Genomic DNA, 15,595 nt, shown 5'->3' with positions numbered 1-15,595 from the left:
ACCAGTCATTCACAGTAGCACTGAAGGAATTGTACTTAAGAATGACATTCCTACCTGTGTCACATTTTACCATGCACGCACCGCCCGTACAGCAAAATGGCAGCCACAGCAGAGTCAGAGTCCACAATCAACACCCTCCTCTCGCAGTTAACCCTCGCAGAGAAATGCGCACTGCTCTCTGGGAAGAATATGTGGGAGACCACGCCCATCCCACGACTGGGAATCCAATCCCTCAAAACAACAGATGGGCCAGCTGGCGTCCGCGGCGCCAAGTGGACAAATGGCTCGCGCACAACGTTCATTCCCTGCGGGATTTCGCTCGCAGCAACGTTCGATAAGGAGCTTGTGCAGCGCATAGGAGCGGTTCTAGGCGCCGAGGCACGGAACAAACAGGCGCATGTTCTGCTTGCGCCAACGATGAATCTTAGTCGAAGCTCCTTTGGGGGACGCAACTTTGAGAATTTCGGGGAGGATCCCTTTTTGACGGGGGGTTTGGCCACTGCGTATATCTCTGGTGTGCAGAGTGAAGGGGTTGGTGCCTGTATGAAGCATTTTGTAGCGAATGACCAGGAGACAAGGCGGTTCAATATGGACGAGAGCATTGATGAGCGCACGTTGAGGGAGGTTTATCTCAAGCCGTTTCATATGGCGCTCGCTGCGGATCCTTGGACGGCTATGACCAGTTATCCCAAGGTCAATGGGGTTCATGCGGACTGCAGTCGGGCCTTGGTGCGTGGTATTCTGCGCGAAGAGTGGGGGTATGAAGGGCTAGTGATGAGTGACTGGGGTGGATTGAATTCAACAATCGAGAGTATCAGGGCCTCCACAGACCTGGAGATGCCTGGTCCGGCTCTTCGCTATGGGCCAGCGCTAGTGAAGGCCGTGAAGGCTGGACAGGTGTCCGAAGGGGATATCGATGCATCGGTCCGACGGATGCTGGACACTCTTCATCGGGCAGGGCGCCTTGCTGCAGGTGGAGGTGTGCATGCAGAGACCAAAGACATCAACATCATGAGCGGCGAGGAAACGGAGGACTGTCCTCAGTATCGAAATACCGCTCGAGAGACAGCAGAGGATGGAATTGTGCTGCTCAAGAACGAGGACCGGATACTCCCCATACAATCAGCAAAACTCACCAAGATCGCCATCATCGGACCCAATGCGAAGACGCCGACAGCTGGGGGGAGTGGAAGTGCCATCGTGAACCCTTACTACGTGACCAACCCATACGACTCGCTTGTCAACGCCGCGAAGAGCATCAATCCGCAGCTGGAGGTGGTCTACGAGCCAGGTATCCTAACCCATCTCCATCTCCCCTTGATGGGCAGCATCCTGACAACACCTGATGACAGCGTGCAAGGCGTGCAAGTGGACTTCTATCACGGGCATTCCCTGGACGGAAGCGTCGTCGCCACGACGTACTGGCAGGACTCACTGGTCTATCTGATGAGCGACGGGGACATCCCCGGCCAGCTCAAGGGGAAGCCGTTTAGTTTCCGTGCCAGGGGACTGTTTACACCGACGACCAGTGGCTACTACGACTTCAGCCTGTCGAATACGGGGAAAGCAAAGTTCTTTGTGGACAACGAGCTGCTGATTGACAATATGGAATGGACACAAATATGCGCCAATTTCATGAACTGCAGTAGCCCGGACAAATCGGCCACGATGCACCTCGATGCAGGCAGAAAGTACACCTTCAGGATCGACAATGTTGTTGTCCCCCCGCCTACAAGACCGCATGATAATACGCTGTTCCATCGCATTGCTGGTGTTCGGGTTGGCATGCTCATCCAGCACGACGAGGAGGCCATGTTTGCGGCTGCCGTGCATGCTGCAAAGACAGCGGATCTGGCAGTTGTAATTGCCGGGCATAACAATGACACTGAGCGCGAAGGCTGTGATCGTACTTCTCTATCGCTCCCGGGGCGGACAGACGAGCTCATCCAGGCGGTTGCGGCTATAAATGAAAGCACCGTCGTTGTTACGCAGTCTGCATGCGCAGTCTCCATGCCGTGGGTGAACCGGGTTCCTGCCATCGTCCAGGCCTGGTATCAGGGTCAGGAAAATGGCAATGCCCTGGCCGCGGTGCTTTTGGGGTCCGTCAATCCATCAGGAAAACTGCCCATTACTTTCCCACGGCGCATTGAAGACCACGGCTCGCATCCATGGTTCCCGGGTAATGCGCAGACAGATAAGGCTGAGTATGGCGAGGGCGTGATGGTCGGGTATCGCTGGTTTGATGCGAAGGACCTGGAGCCACTCTGGCCGTTTGGGTTTGGACTTTCCTATACGATGTTTGCTGTCAGCGATGTGCAGGTGCATGGAAGTGTCGCTGCAGACGGATCCAGGGCTGCCCGACTGTCTGCACTTGTGACGAACACAGGCAGCCGTGTTGGAAAGGAAGTGGTGCAAGTCTACGTTTCGTCCTCGAATGCCGTACCTGAGGGGCAGAGGGTGGAGAAGGGACTGGCTGGGTTTGAGAAGGTCACGGTGGCTCCTGGCCAGGAAGAGAGGATTGATATTACACTCGATTCAACCGCCTTTTCCTGGTATGATGTTGAAAGCGCTGGATGGAGGGTAGACACTGGCGTGTACCAGTGCTTCGTTGGGAATAGCTCGCGGGATATATCTGCAACAGTTGATATTATTGTAGAGTAGTATCAAGTAGGGTTTAGCTGAATATAAATTTGTCCAGACGGTTTCCTATCTCATCATACGTACAATCCTCCCCTTATCCCTCAAAGCAACCACCAGGCGCAGCATCGCTTCAGCGCTGGGTGCCAGCTGTGCCCATTGCTCCAGTATACCTATTACCTTGCCTTCCAGACCATCTATATCCGACACATCGTCCCACAGCCAGCAGCAATGCGATGCAAGGGCTAAATTGATAATCGCGGCCAGGGTTCTAAAGTGTATTAGTCTCACATAGTATCCGGGGTGTCAAGGGTAATCGCACGAATGCAGGTAAACTACGGCCAAGGGGTGTCTGTGACCAAGTACACTGGGAACCCTATGCAGAAAGGCTCGGCAATGCTCAATACAAGCTCGCGCCAGGTTGAGGATCTCGCCCGGGGGCCGCGATTTGCTTGCGTAAGAGCATACATGGTGGAGAAATGGCCGGGTGATGATATCCCCGCAAGCATGGAATCGGAGCAGCAGGATTCCTTCTTCGGGGCTGGGATTGTCTTTATTGAGTTCTGGTCTCAACGATTCGGGTACGAGGTCCCACCAAGTCTGCAGCTGGTGAGATAGCTCGTCTGACAAGGCCAGCAGGGGGCGAGGGACAGGGGACGGAAGATCGTGGGTGAGCTTACTGTCCCACACGAAGGAGTGGGTGGCGTACATGGTGCAGTGTATTCGATTGAGGAGCTTTCGCGATGAGATGATAGCCAGCCAGGAGGACTCGTATACCTCCGCCATTGGGCCACAGTCAGGATACGGCAGCTGGTCGACAAGGTTTTCGATGCCACTCCGGGGGAGGTGGTACTCGGCCACGAGGTCGCATTCCAGCAGAAACACAGCCCAGCATGTCCGAAGCAGGCTTTCGTCTTGTTGATCAGGCTGCTGGAAAAAGGCGTGCTGGATATTGGTCGAGGCCATATGGGCCAGTCGCCATGTTTGAAGAGGCCGGCACAGGGAGGCATAGTACAATGCCGCGAGAAGGAATGCCTGCGATAGCAAGACATTGGTGGTACATGCATCCGCCCACGTCTGGAGAAGAAACTGCACACCAGGGTGGAGATACTCTGTCCCAGGCAGATTATTCCCTGGTTCAAAACAGAGGTTCCGATGTGCCTGGGCTACAGCTAACATCATCAAGAGGAGCGCCCATTCATTGCTCCACTCTGGTGACTGTGGATCCAAAGAGCTAACCATCATTTCTATCTCATCCCGTTTGAGTATGGGATGCCGTGGATGGACGAATTGAAAATAGTGCTCGACCAGCGTCGTGATCGAAGCCGAGTCCAGTGCCGGCAGGGCAGCGACCCCTGGCCGGACAGCAAGCGAGAGCTCTGGGGGCACTGGGCGTTTCTGCTCGATCCGTAGAAAGATATCACTTGGATAGTCACCGATCAAGGCCTTCACTGGCCTAGCCTGCAAGAGGTTCCCGGTTGTTGTGGCGTGTCCGATAGGAATCGTCATGGGCGCCAGATAATCCACTGGCGTCGCAGCGTCCATTCCTGGCGGCGGCATGACGGCCGGTATCTCCGCTTCGACATCATGGGCCCGTCTAATAATCTCGCTGTCAGTCTGCAAGGGCGTATTGACCTGGAGGGCTTGGAGGGTGCGCGTATGGTCAGCTAGAACAGACTCCAGCTGGGCGAGACGACCGGGAATGGGCGGGTCATCATCGACGAGTCTGAACCATTAGCTTGGATAAACTGATCCAAATGCCCGGTGCAAACGTACGTGATCGGAGTAGGATAGGAGCAGTGTTTGTTGGCTGACTGGCAGAGCGAGCATGTCGGCTGAGCCCCGTCACAGCGGCGTTTCCTGTCCGGTCAGCGGTTGACAAGAGTACAGATAAGAGTCTTACCTCCTGCGGCAGTAGTTGCAGGCAATAGCCGCTCGTCTCCGAGCTCGCTGGGGGTGGACATCCATGTATGTTGGCGGAACAGGAGGGAGGTATGTTAAGGAGGACGAGGCGGACGAGAACCGCCTGAACCGCCTTGATGTACCAGAGATAAGAGAAAGGTGGAACTGGCGGCACTGATTCTCCACAGGGCAGTGGAATATTGGAGTAAGGTCCCCCGTATATCTCCGCATGACTCTTTCGCTGGTGCCAGTGTGGAGGTGAGTATTCCTGGCTGGGCTCTATATAACGCAGCATCTTGACAATGCTCTCGAGCTCCATTGCTGAGATATCGCACCATGGCCCCTAAGGACAGCTCAGTCGACACGAATGCCGTTATCACTTCCCCCGAAGCTCCTCCACGTGGCTGGTGGGAGTACGCTTACCTGGCGAAATTGAATATGGGAATAGTTTGCCTGACGTTTCTATGTAAGGCGCATGCGCTCCTGCAAACAGCAGCTACTAACAAACTCAGCAAGCACCAATGGCTACGACAGCTTGCTCCTCAACGGCTTGCAGGCTCTCCCTCGCTGGCTCGAGTTCATGGAGAATCCCAGCAGTGTCTGGCTCGGCTTCGTGAATGCCCTATACTGGGTCGGCGCTGCAACCACTACTCTAGCAGCAGCCACGGTCGCAAATCGCTATGGGCGCAAGAGAGGTATCTTCCTTGGCTATATATGTCTGATTATCGGTACCGTCATGCAGACGGCGTCGCCCAATTCCACCTGCTTTATCATTGCGCGTCTGTTCACCGGTGCAAGTATGGGGTGGATGAATAACGCCACGCCTGTGCTCATCACGGAGGTGGCGTATCCTTCTCATCGCGGAATTGCCAGCGCGCTGTATATGACAAGCTACTATATCGGGAGTATTGTTGCTGCTTGGGTGACGTTTGCTACGCGCTCCTGGGGCTCCAGCTGGGCCTGGCGATTCCCCAATATCTTGCAGTTCCTGATGCCAACTCTGGCTCTTCCTGGCCTACTCCTGGTTCCGGAGAGTCCACGATGGATGGTGTCTGTTGGACGGATCCCCGAGGCACGAAGGGCCCTGGTTGATCACCATGCCGGTGGCGATGAGGCCGCTCCGTGGGTAGACGGCGAGCTCCGTGGGATCCAGCAGGCGATTGCTGTCGAGTTCGAAGAAGAGAAGGATTCCACGTATGCCGAGCTTATCCGCACGCCTGGAAACCGTCACCGTCTATTCATCACCGTCACCCTGGGCTTCTATAACCAGTGGGCTGGAAACGGTCCGCTTTCTTACTATCTCTCGCTCGTGCTGCAAGCTGTCGGAGTGACCAAGACCGGCGACCAGCTGCTAATCTCTGCGTGTCTGCAGATCTGGAATTTGTTCTTTGCTCTTGGTGCTGCGCTCTCTGTGGACCGGATGGGTCGCCGGAAGCTGTTCCTGCTTTCTGCTGGCGTTATGCTGGTGAGCTACATTGTCATGACCGGCCTGAATGACTCGTTCGAGTCTTCCGGCAGTTCGCCGACGGGCATCGCGATGGTTCCGTTTATCTTTGTCTACTTTGCTGGGTATGATATTGCGCTGACGCCGCTGTTGACTGCGTACCCGTGCGAGATCTGGCCGTTTAGACTGCGCTCGCGTGGGCTCATGGTCGCCTGGATGTCGTGTATTGTGGCTGTTATTTTCAATACCTTTGTGAATCCGATTGCAATGGATGCGATTGGGTGGAAGTACTACATTGTGTATGTTTGCTTGTTGATATCTTGGTTTGGCATTACCTTCTTCTGGTATCCCGAGACCCGAGGGCTGTCCTTGGAGGATGTCGCCCTGAGGTTCGATGGAGTCGGTGCACTCACTCAAGGGACTGAGTTGGATGAGCGTGTGGTTAAACCGTGGACTGAATCTAAAGAGTAGTGATGGCTACTGGGGGTGAGAATGGATCAAATAGTGAAAAGTGATATATACTATAACTTGACTAACTTCAACCATAGCAGTAGGCCAACTTCAAAATCTACTCATCCACCTTCATAGCCAGTTCATTCTCCCGCTTCTCAACTGCCTCATCCCTAAAAATAACGGGATCCGAGCGCGTCCGATTAACCTGCAACTGGAAGACATCCAGGCGCTGATACCCACCCACGACATCATGATACTGCTTCCCCTCGACGCACCGCTCCAAGTCCAAGTCTGCATAAATTATCCCCTCCTCATGCTGCAGGAATTCCTTATCCTGCTGCTCTCCGGCGTTAGAGAGTGTATATGCCGGGTGCAATGCACCTGTTGGGTCCAGGAACATGGATGCGCCACGGGGAGATCCTTCAAGCGCACCCCGGACTGAGTCTTCGTTAGCTGCCCCTGAGGTTATGGTACCAATTGCCTCGTTATCGAGAAAACCCGCACATAGAACGCCGAAACACTTCGCCTCGAAGCAGTGCGCCGCAGCACGGGTCCGGTTCGCGGCGACATTATCGTAGTTCGCCGCCGTACCAGCAGACTCGGATGGAACTCTCGTCGGCCAGATAGCCGGCCAGGTCGAGATATGGATCTGCTCAGCCTGGGCCATCAGCGAGTACCGGGCGAGCGGGTTGGTATTCTCTCCACAGATCAGGTTGCCGATGTTCCCGTGGGCAGTTTGAGAGACGCGTAGGCCGTGACCGTCGCCCGGACTCCAGGTGAGTTTCTCGAAGAAAGTGGGCATCAGTTTGCGGTGGTGTGTGAGAACTGCGCCCGTGCGGTCGATGAGGAGGTTGGAGTTGTAGAGGGTTGCGGTGCTAAAGCGGGATTTTTCCGAGATGCCTACGCTGACGAGTGTCTTGGTGGCTTGAGCAGCTGCGCGGATGGCGTTGATTTCTTCCCCATCGGCGTAGATGGACTCGGTGGCCATGCCCTGGAAGAGGTCGTGGTTCTCGGTGGGTGCGCGCAGGGCGCTCCAGACGGGGAATGCGGGGATGAACGTCTCAGGGAAGACCACCAGCTGGGCTTTATTGCGTGCGGCCTCGTGGATCAGCTTGATGGCCTTGTCGGTGGTCTTTCTGGCTGAAAGGAAGACGGGGGCAGCATGGCAGGCGGCGACTCGAGTGACCGTCATTGTGTTCCTTAATTGATAAATTGGAGTATTTGATACGGGAATGTTTGTTTAAATATCATTGATTTGCTGTTGGAGGCGGAAGTTCCCGCAGTTCCCGCCACTGCCGCTCTATAAATATATAAAGTATAGAGATACAAATATTTATGCTCGACTTGTACTACTGGAATCGCTTCGCCTCGTCCTTGAATTTCCTCGCTGCGACCTCCTGGTGGAACAGATGGTCCAGCGTCTCCGTCGTCATCCCCTTGGTCTCGGGAAGCCTGAAGAACGCCCAGATCAGGAGAAGAACGGTGAACACTGCAGCAGGAAACGCGGCCTTTCCTTTCAGATTTCCCTCTGTGGGGTTGAGCATGTACGGAGCCACCACCGAGTTGAGGACTGACAGGATGTAGTATGTGCCCCGACCGAGGGCGATTGTCTTCATCCTGAGATTGCTGGCTCCGATTTCCGCTGCGATTGCATATGGAATAGGGCCGATTGTGCATCCTGGATGGATTAGCTGGGAGCTGGGAAGGAATGGCACACTTACCATAGCAGAAGAACCAGATCATGAGTAGCGCACACTGGGCCCATTGAATGCCAGACGATGCAGGTGCTACGCCCAGGAAGGCGACCACCAACATCAGCGGCAGCATGGATATAAGTCCCGTAATGTAGATGGTGCGGCGGCCGATGTGCGTTTGGAATACCCACGACAGACAAGTGCCGATGAACGCGAGAGAAATGGTTCCTATATTGTTAGCTCATGGACAGAGTCGTCGGGACGGGGCATACCAAGGGTAATTTTAAACGAGTCACCGGACGACAAGCCAGCAAGAGTGAAAAAGTAGGTAATATAGTTCTGGATGGCCCAGCCTGGAAGTAACTGACATCCCCAGCTGATGATTGAGATCTCGGACCGTCGGCGGTTGGTCCCCTGGAAGCACTCGCGGTAGGAGCTTCCAATCTGCATGTCGTGTTCTGTTTGGATTGTGTTTTGGATCATGGCGATGATGGGCTTCGTGTCAATGACTCCATCTGGTGCAGAGATGGTTCGTTGCAGCGACGCTTCAGCCTCCTCCACGCGTCCCTTGCGGACAAGCCACCAGGGAGACTCCGGGGCAAACCAGGTTGCAATAAACAAGGGAAGTGGGAATGCCCACTGTAAGGCAAAGGGAAGTCGGTACGACCACTGCGAGGGAATGTCTAGAGTGCCGGTCAGGACGCCGGTGGATAGGAGTCTCCCCATAACCCAACACAGGTTCACGAATGTTGTCAAGTACCCACGCAGTACCATAGGGCATATTTCCGAGGCATACGACGGGGTGGCAGCAGCGAAGAAGCCCCATGGAATCGAGCTGAAAATGAAGACATTAAAACCGCACAGGGCGATAGGAGAACAGGGAGCGTACCATAGTAGCTCACCCACGAGAAGCACTTCAATCGACGGAGCCAGGAATGTAATTGTTATAAACCCAGTCAAACAAACCAGCGAGACCATGATGACTTTTCTCGCGCCAAATGCTTCAGACGCCCAGCCGTTGGCGAAGGTACCCAGCATCAACCCTATAAGGGCCACCAGGTTGAGACCAAGCTGCCATTTGGCCGGGATGCTGTAGCCACCACCTTCTAGAGGAACGCCGTATTTCTCTTGGAACTGGGGAAATGCATAGAACGAGTGTACGATTTGCATATCGTAAGACTCCATGACGGTGGTAAGCGAGATCAGGACGGACCACATCACCGCCGGCCGATAGTATCGCAAGGCATCTCGGACGCTGATCTTAGTCTCTGACCGTCTGCCAGCATCAACCTGCTCGGTCTGGGTGTTTTTGAGCTCTGTTGGCGTCGCGTGAACTATCTTTGCGTCGGCCATCATGTAGAAGATACCGCAGCGGATGCAACAAGTACTGGCAGTGCAGTGCTAGGATGCAGAGTATGGGAATTACCGATTATATAGTATCCATGCCAGCCATGATGATGCCATATGGTACCCAGGCTCTCGTGCTGAGCAGCAAGTATATTGAAGTCGATACACGGCAGTCGGCGGCAGTCGGAAACAACAGCGAGAGGACAGGCCAGAACGGACTCAGGAGACACTCAGCATTCCAACCCCCAGATTCAACTGAACCGGCCAATCGGAGACTCTCCTGAGTTCGCCATCTTGACCCCAGTTGTCGTCTTTCCCCGCGCAGTGGCCGACATGACTCGCCGTCTCGTACCGACGCCGGAGAGAAAACCTGCAGCGAGAATGATATAACTGACCGACAGCCGTCATGCCTCGTCCTGGGCGTTCTCCATGTCTACAGTGTCGATATCGCAAGGTAGGCCCGAGATTCAAAGCCTTTATGGTGCAATGGCTGACAAGAACAGGTCCGATGCGACCGGCAACAGGATACCTGCGGCAGCTGCGAAAGACTTCAGTTTGCCTGTTCGTTCAAGCAGCCTTCAGGGCAGAAGAAAGACCAGAAGAATGCGCAGTCTGCACCCCCAGAGCGTCGGCGCGCAAGCCGAGCATGTCTGGCGTGTAAGCGTCTCAAGGCGCGCTGCTCGGGCGAACTGCCTGAATGCGACAATTGTCGTCGGCGCCAGAAACGATGTCGATATGCATCTTCAGACCTCTCAGAAACAGCAGTTGAGTCGTCGAAGCCTCTGAATGAGTCCAAGGATATGGGTGGCTCGTCGAGTCCGCTGTTTCCCATCCGCCGTCAGGAAATACTCGACGCCATCGACCGCTTCTTCCTCCATCTATATCCCATTCTCTCGTTCTCGTTTCTGCACGAGCCCTCCATTCGACAGCATTGTGCTAGTGGTACTCTGGATCACTCGCTTACTCTGGTGCTGGCCGCTGTCACCAACGTCTATCTATCATCAGACCAACTGTTGCTGCAGGAGTGTAAGTCATGGATCCACCGAGTAGAGACGGAGATCTGGGAACATCTACACCAGCCATCCATTATTCGCGTCCAGACTCTGTTGCTAGTAGTCCACTATCATATCCAGACCGGCGAGTTCTCCCGGGCCTATATGCTGGCCGGGATGGCTGCGCGATCTGCCACAGCCCTACGGCTCAACTACGAACGGCCCGAGTTGGGGTTTGTCGCACAGGAAACACGTCGTCGTGTACTCTGGGCTCTAACCAGTGTGGACGGCATCTTTTCTGTTGGACTGCCCGAGTATGAAACCATGCCCTATGCCATCGTCTACCAGCAGCTACCATCCTCCGAAGAGGAGTATACTGGCCTACGTGAACCACAAACACACCCAAACCTTCTGGCTGCCTGCTTCCAGGTATCCAAGATCCAAAGGGACGTGATGCGACTGACCCGCCAGCTGGCTATATCGGATAAGCATTTGGTGGAACTGCCGGGGCTGGTTCAGGAGATCCAAAACGATCTCTGGCGATTGCATTCAGACCTGGAACTGACCGCCGATTTTTCTATATCTGCTGCGCGTCAGCCGCTAAAGATGAAGGGGTCGCGATGGTTTGCTCGGTATCTTATGGCCTCGCTCTCCTGGCATCAAGTGCACTGCGACCTCTACCGCATATTCTTACCTGGCTATGCCGAGGCAGTCCCAACGGTGATCATGGACGCGACAGATGTTAATTTTCGTCACCATGCGGCTGAGATGTGCCGTATCCACGTACAGCTCATATTTAAGATCCTGTGTGGCGTACTCAAAGAAGCAGATGTACCCTTGTTGCCCCTTTATGTGGCTGTCTGCACCTACCAAGCAGCGCGACTGACCCTATTTCTGTCGTCTCTTCCCAGCGAGAATACACGCATAACTACGGAGAGTGCCAGGGGTAGCGCGGCTACGGCTCTTGAGATCCTTTACAAGTTCTTCTCGGCGACGCCATGGGCGCAGGATATCATTGCTGATCTCGAACGGCTGGTGCAGTCAGTGGGTACGCCGGAAGTCGGCGGGCATTCTGTACACGGTGATAGTGCTCGCCACCGACATAGTCAACTTGCGGTCCATAGTTTGATTCGCCAGGCCAACTTTGTGGACGGGGGATACGAACTGACTCGGTGAGCCCTGGTGTGCTATTTACGGACGGGCGGATTATGGGTGCAGGTCTCTAGACTGTCGTTTGAACTATCAGCTGTATGACGAATATCTGTACTTGATTAGACTAATGTGTTTTATTCCTCAACGTCTGGGCCCGTTGTTCCCTGCCAATATCATGTCGCTGGCGCCGACTGCCGCCGACATCCGGTGTCCACCACGGCGCTTGATACTCCACGAACTTCCTCCAAAGACCATTTGGGCTTCGGACAGTAACATTTCTCAGTAGATAACATGGAAAATCCATATTTCCCCCATCTCCCCATCGGCCGCTCATGGGTAGTGCATGTTCAGTCAAGCTCTTCCCTCTGTCATCCACGTCCCACGTTTGCATTGCTGCAACCTGTTAGACAATATTCCAGTGTAAACCCGCCAAAATGCCTTCGGATAAACGCCCGAATATCATCTTCATCATGGCCGATGACCATGCCTCCAAGTCCATTTCGGCCTACGGCGCTGGTATTAACCACACCCCGAATCTCGACCGACTCGCGACTGAAGGCATGCGATTCAATCACTGCTACGTGACGAATAGTATCTGCACGCCATCTCGTGCAGCAATCTTGACAGGCACCCATAACCACGTTAACGGGGTGATGACGCTCGATTCGAAGATCAACAAGCGCCTTCCGAACGTCGCGAAACAACTTCGGAGTGGAGGGTACCAGACGGCCATGGTGGGTAAATGGCATCTTGGGGAGGGGAAAGAGCATGAGCCGACAGGGTTTGATGACTGGAGTGTTGTGCCTGGACAGGGCGAATATCATGATCCCCAGTTCATTGAGGCCGATGGGATGACCAGGGTGTCTGGCTACGCGACCGACATCATCACGGATAAGTGTCTGGATTGGATCCGTGAGCGAGATGCCGAAAAGCCTTTCTTTCTTATGTGTCACCATAAGGCACCGCATCGCAGCTGGGAGTATGATGCGAAACATAAGGATCTGTACAAGGACCCGGTTCGGCTCCCGGATACGTTCAGCGATGACTATAAGAACCGTGCGAGGGCGGCAACGGTGGCCAAGATGCGTGTCGCTGAGGATCTCACGTATGGCGATCTGGGACTCGTGCAGCCCGAGGGTCCTGCTGAGATTGTAGGCCCAAAGATGATTGATCTGTGGTCGTGGTATGATCGAAAGGTCCCTGCGCCGGAGGACGTCACAAAGCTCCGTCTGATGGCGAAGGAAGATGGGAGAGTCTTCACTTTCAAGACACCCCAAGAGCTCGCAGAGTTCAAGTTCCAGCGGTACATGCAGCGTTATCTTCGCACAATTCAAAGCATCGACGATAACGTCGGTCGGATGCTCGACTTCCTTGACGCGGAGGGTCTGGCGGAGAATACTATTGTCATCTATACTTCCGACCAGGGCTTCTTCCTCGGTGAACATGGCTGGTTTGACAAGCGCTTCATGTATGAGGATAGCTTCCAGATGCCGTTCCTCATTCGGTATCCCCGTGAGATTGCCCCGGGCAGCATTTGCGATGATATTATCTGCAATGTGGACTTTGCCCCGACGTTCCTAGACTTTGCGCAGACTCGTATCCCAACGTACATGCAGGGAGTCAGTTTCAGGGCCTTGTTGCAGAAAAAGACTCCGGCGGATTGGCAGCAGGTTGCGTATCATCGGTACTGGATGCATCGGGATGTTATACATGAGGCATATGCTCATTACGGTGTGCGAGATCAGCGGTACAAGTTGATTTACTGGTATAACGAGGACCTTGGGCTTGAGGGTACTCGGCCTGGAGGGGAGGAGAAGGAATGGGAGCTGTTTGACTGTGACAAGGATCCGTTGGAACTGTTCAACTGCTACAACGAGCCTGGATACAAGCAGGTTGTTGCGCGCATGACGAGGCTGCTACAGGAGAAGATGGAGGAAATCGGAGACGAGCCTGTTCATTAATACTGATTTATCATAGGAGCCTGGCTGTATAAATTATCTAGGAAAAGCTTTCAACTGTCACAATAGACAGCCCGTAACTCTGCAAGGTGCCTTCACTGTCCTCTACACAAGGTATCTGAGGCCTCTGGATGCCCTATGTTGTTCATACTCGTCGCCAAAGTCGCACTCCTCTTCAGCTATCTTCTTATTGAGTCGTGCCAGAAGCACACGAAGTACGACAGCAAAAATGACGGTCATGCAACACATGTTATATTGACGATGAACGCTGTTGTGTACCTGGGGCCAGATCTTCTGTTGGAGACTCGACTGGTCGGCTCGCCCTGACCTGCCGTCCAAGCAGATGCTGCAGGTGGGTGAAATTGCAGCTATTTCACTGGCATATCATAGGGTTCAATATTTAGCCTAAAGGTAGACCATGGTATGCATGGATCAAAGATGGCCATGTTGTACGCCTACTTGCAAAGACTCTAACTGTTTATCGTAGACTGATACATTACATTGCGATATTGACTATCGTACAGTTCACCAATTATACACTGATCATCCGCACAAACCGGCTCCCCAGCTCATCAGCAGCCAGGGGATTCCCTCCGGTAAGCAGCTCATGGTCGAGCGTGGTCTGTCCGATCTTCTCACCACCGCCAGTAACCATATCAGCGCCCTCATTCCGCAGCGCTGATTCCACCTTCTCAACCTCTCCACCAAGCAAAGTCTCCATCGCCTTCTCCTCCGCATCGCTCCACGAGGTGATCTTGTACCCCTTGTACGCGAACGTTCCATCGCCATACTGCTTTGTGCTGAGCAATGCATACGGCCCGTGGCAGATCGCGGCCGTCGGCTTGTTCTCCTTGTGGAAGAACTGCAGTATCCGGCCTAGATCCTTGTTGTCGCCTAGATCTGCCAGCGGTGCGTGGCCACCCGGGATAAATACGCCTGCGAACGAGGCTAGTTCGGCTTCGGTGATACTGCTCAGCGTGCGTGGCCGCGTGAAGCCGTTCTCGCGCTTCATCTTCTCGAGCAGCTCGTTCTCGCGGCGGCGCTCGTAGAAGTTCCCGGCGAAGGCAAGAAGGGATTCGCTGTTGGGGTCTGGAATTGGCTCCTCGCCATTGGGTGAGGCGAATGTGATTTGGTGTCCGGCATCGAGGAGTTTCTGGAGCGGTTTGGCGAGTTCCATTAGGAAGAAGCCAGAGGGCTGGTCCACCGTCTTGGTGGTGCCTTCACCCGTGGACTTCTTGAGGGGGAAGGAGTTGGCATCGCTGAGGATGATGAGGATCTTCTTCGACGGCATTTTGGTAATCTTAATTTGATTCGATTTGGTTGTTAGGAGTGGTATTTGTTCGGAGTGCTTGTATATAAGAGTACTGCCGGTATGACATCACAGTGATGTGCACCACAACAATATGATCTAATCCTGCGATAAACAAGGCGGATTAAGAATATCCTATCATATTATTACTCTATATACACCGTATACACTAAAATGCTGTTTAATGTCATCATGACGAACAGCTACACCTTGAGTCGGTGAATCAACAACCGCACATTCTTCGATTGCGTATATCAAGGGATACGAGAGTTTACATTCGTCAAGGTCTTCGTAGACACCTTTGTGGCCGGTGTACTGTCGACGTCAGACTCTGTTTGTAATGGGTGTGCCGGATCATACCTCGCCTGTCGCGTCCAGTAGAGATTGAAATCTGTCCGCTGAAGAGTTTCTCGGCCCATCAAGGTAGAAATCCGTGCAACCTGGGTCGGGTAATTGCCGTGTCTTATCCATCGCCTGAATGAAAAGAGAATTTTCTGCGTTCATTGTTTGTTCTGGGCCGAATATCATCTAGGTCGCTGGTTTGCCCCTGACAGGGTTCCAGAACGTCGCAGAGAATCATACATTGAGGCTGTGTAGTGTTTGAGCAATGTCTTTCAATTGGTTAACATGGTGGTCAGGGAGGACAAGCTAGTTGTTGATTCTATTAGCAAAGGCTTCTTGTATATCTTTAGAGAATTAAATCAATA

General features: G+C 53.7%; 8 protein-coding genes across 8 annotated transcripts; 4 read left to right on the top strand and 4 right to left on the bottom strand.

Moving 5' to 3' along the window:
• Positions 1-96: 96 nt before the first annotated feature.
• Positions 97-2,661, top strand: APUU_70043A (uncharacterized protein; the record flags this gene model as incomplete). Its single annotated transcript, XM_041694872.1, has 1 exon — positions 97-2,661. The coding sequence occupies one exon, from the start codon at positions 97-99 to the stop codon at positions 2,659-2,661; it is 2,565 nt and encodes an 854-aa protein (XP_041560659.1).
• Positions 2,662-2,943: 282 nt separating this feature from the next.
• On the bottom strand, positions 2,944-4,770 carry APUU_70042S (uncharacterized protein; the record flags this gene model as incomplete). Its single annotated transcript, XM_041694871.1, has 3 exons — positions 2,944-4,363; positions 4,414-4,497; positions 4,541-4,770. The coding sequence occupies 3 exons, from the start codon at positions 4,768-4,770 to the stop codon at positions 2,944-2,946; spliced, it is 1,734 nt and encodes a 577-aa protein (XP_041560658.1).
• A 105-nt stretch (positions 4,771-4,875) lies between these two features.
• On the top strand, positions 4,876-6,454 carry APUU_70041A (uncharacterized protein; the record flags this gene model as incomplete). Its single annotated transcript, XM_041694870.1, has 2 exons — positions 4,876-5,005; positions 5,052-6,454. The coding sequence occupies 2 exons, from the start codon at positions 4,876-4,878 to the stop codon at positions 6,452-6,454; spliced, it is 1,533 nt and encodes a 510-aa protein (XP_041560657.1).
• A 97-nt stretch (positions 6,455-6,551) lies between these two features.
• Positions 6,552-7,628, bottom strand: APUU_70040S (carbon-nitrogen hydrolase family protein; the record flags this gene model as incomplete). The annotated part of the gene is made up of 1 exon (XM_041694869.1): positions 6,552-7,628. The coding sequence occupies one exon, from the start codon at positions 7,626-7,628 to the stop codon at positions 6,552-6,554; it is 1,077 nt and encodes a 358-aa protein (XP_041560656.1).
• A 157-nt stretch (positions 7,629-7,785) lies between these two features.
• On the bottom strand, positions 7,786-9,486 carry APUU_70039S (uncharacterized protein; the record flags this gene model as incomplete). Its single annotated transcript, XM_041694867.1, has 4 exons — positions 7,786-8,114; positions 8,158-8,358; positions 8,403-8,965; positions 9,020-9,486. 4 exons carry the CDS (start codon positions 9,484-9,486, stop codon positions 7,786-7,788), a joined length of 1,560 nt encoding a protein of 519 aa, XP_041560655.1.
• Positions 9,487-9,883: 397 nt separating this feature from the next.
• APUU_70038A (Zn(II)2Cys6 transcription factor) lies at positions 9,884-11,645 on the top strand (the record flags this gene model as incomplete). The annotated part of the gene is made up of 2 exons (XM_041694866.1): positions 9,884-9,931; positions 9,981-11,645. The coding sequence occupies 2 exons, from the start codon at positions 9,884-9,886 to the stop codon at positions 11,643-11,645; spliced, it is 1,713 nt and encodes a 570-aa protein (XP_041560654.1).
• A 410-nt stretch (positions 11,646-12,055) lies between these two features.
• Positions 12,056-13,582, top strand: APUU_70037A (sulfatase family protein; the record flags this gene model as incomplete). The annotated part of the gene is made up of 1 exon (XM_041694865.1): positions 12,056-13,582. One exon carries the CDS (start codon positions 12,056-12,058, stop codon positions 13,580-13,582), a length of 1,527 nt encoding a protein of 508 aa, XP_041560653.1.
• Positions 13,583-14,111: 529 nt separating this feature from the next.
• Positions 14,112-14,870, bottom strand: APUU_70036S (type 1 glutamine amidotransferase domain-containing protein; the record flags this gene model as incomplete). Its single annotated transcript, XM_041694864.1, has 1 exon — positions 14,112-14,870. One exon carries the CDS (start codon positions 14,868-14,870, stop codon positions 14,112-14,114), a length of 759 nt encoding a protein of 252 aa, XP_041560652.1.
• Between the last annotated feature and the right edge of the window lie 725 nt (positions 14,871-15,595).

Source organism: Aspergillus puulaauensis, chromosome 7 (genome assembly GCF_016861865.1).
Source record: "Aspergillus puulaauensis MK2 DNA, chromosome 7, nearly complete sequence".
Taxonomy (NCBI): domain Eukaryota; kingdom Fungi; phylum Ascomycota; class Eurotiomycetes; order Eurotiales; family Aspergillaceae; genus Aspergillus; species Aspergillus puulaauensis.
Note: the sequence above shows the minus strand (reverse complement) of the source record. Positions and strands in the feature narration are given on the sequence as shown.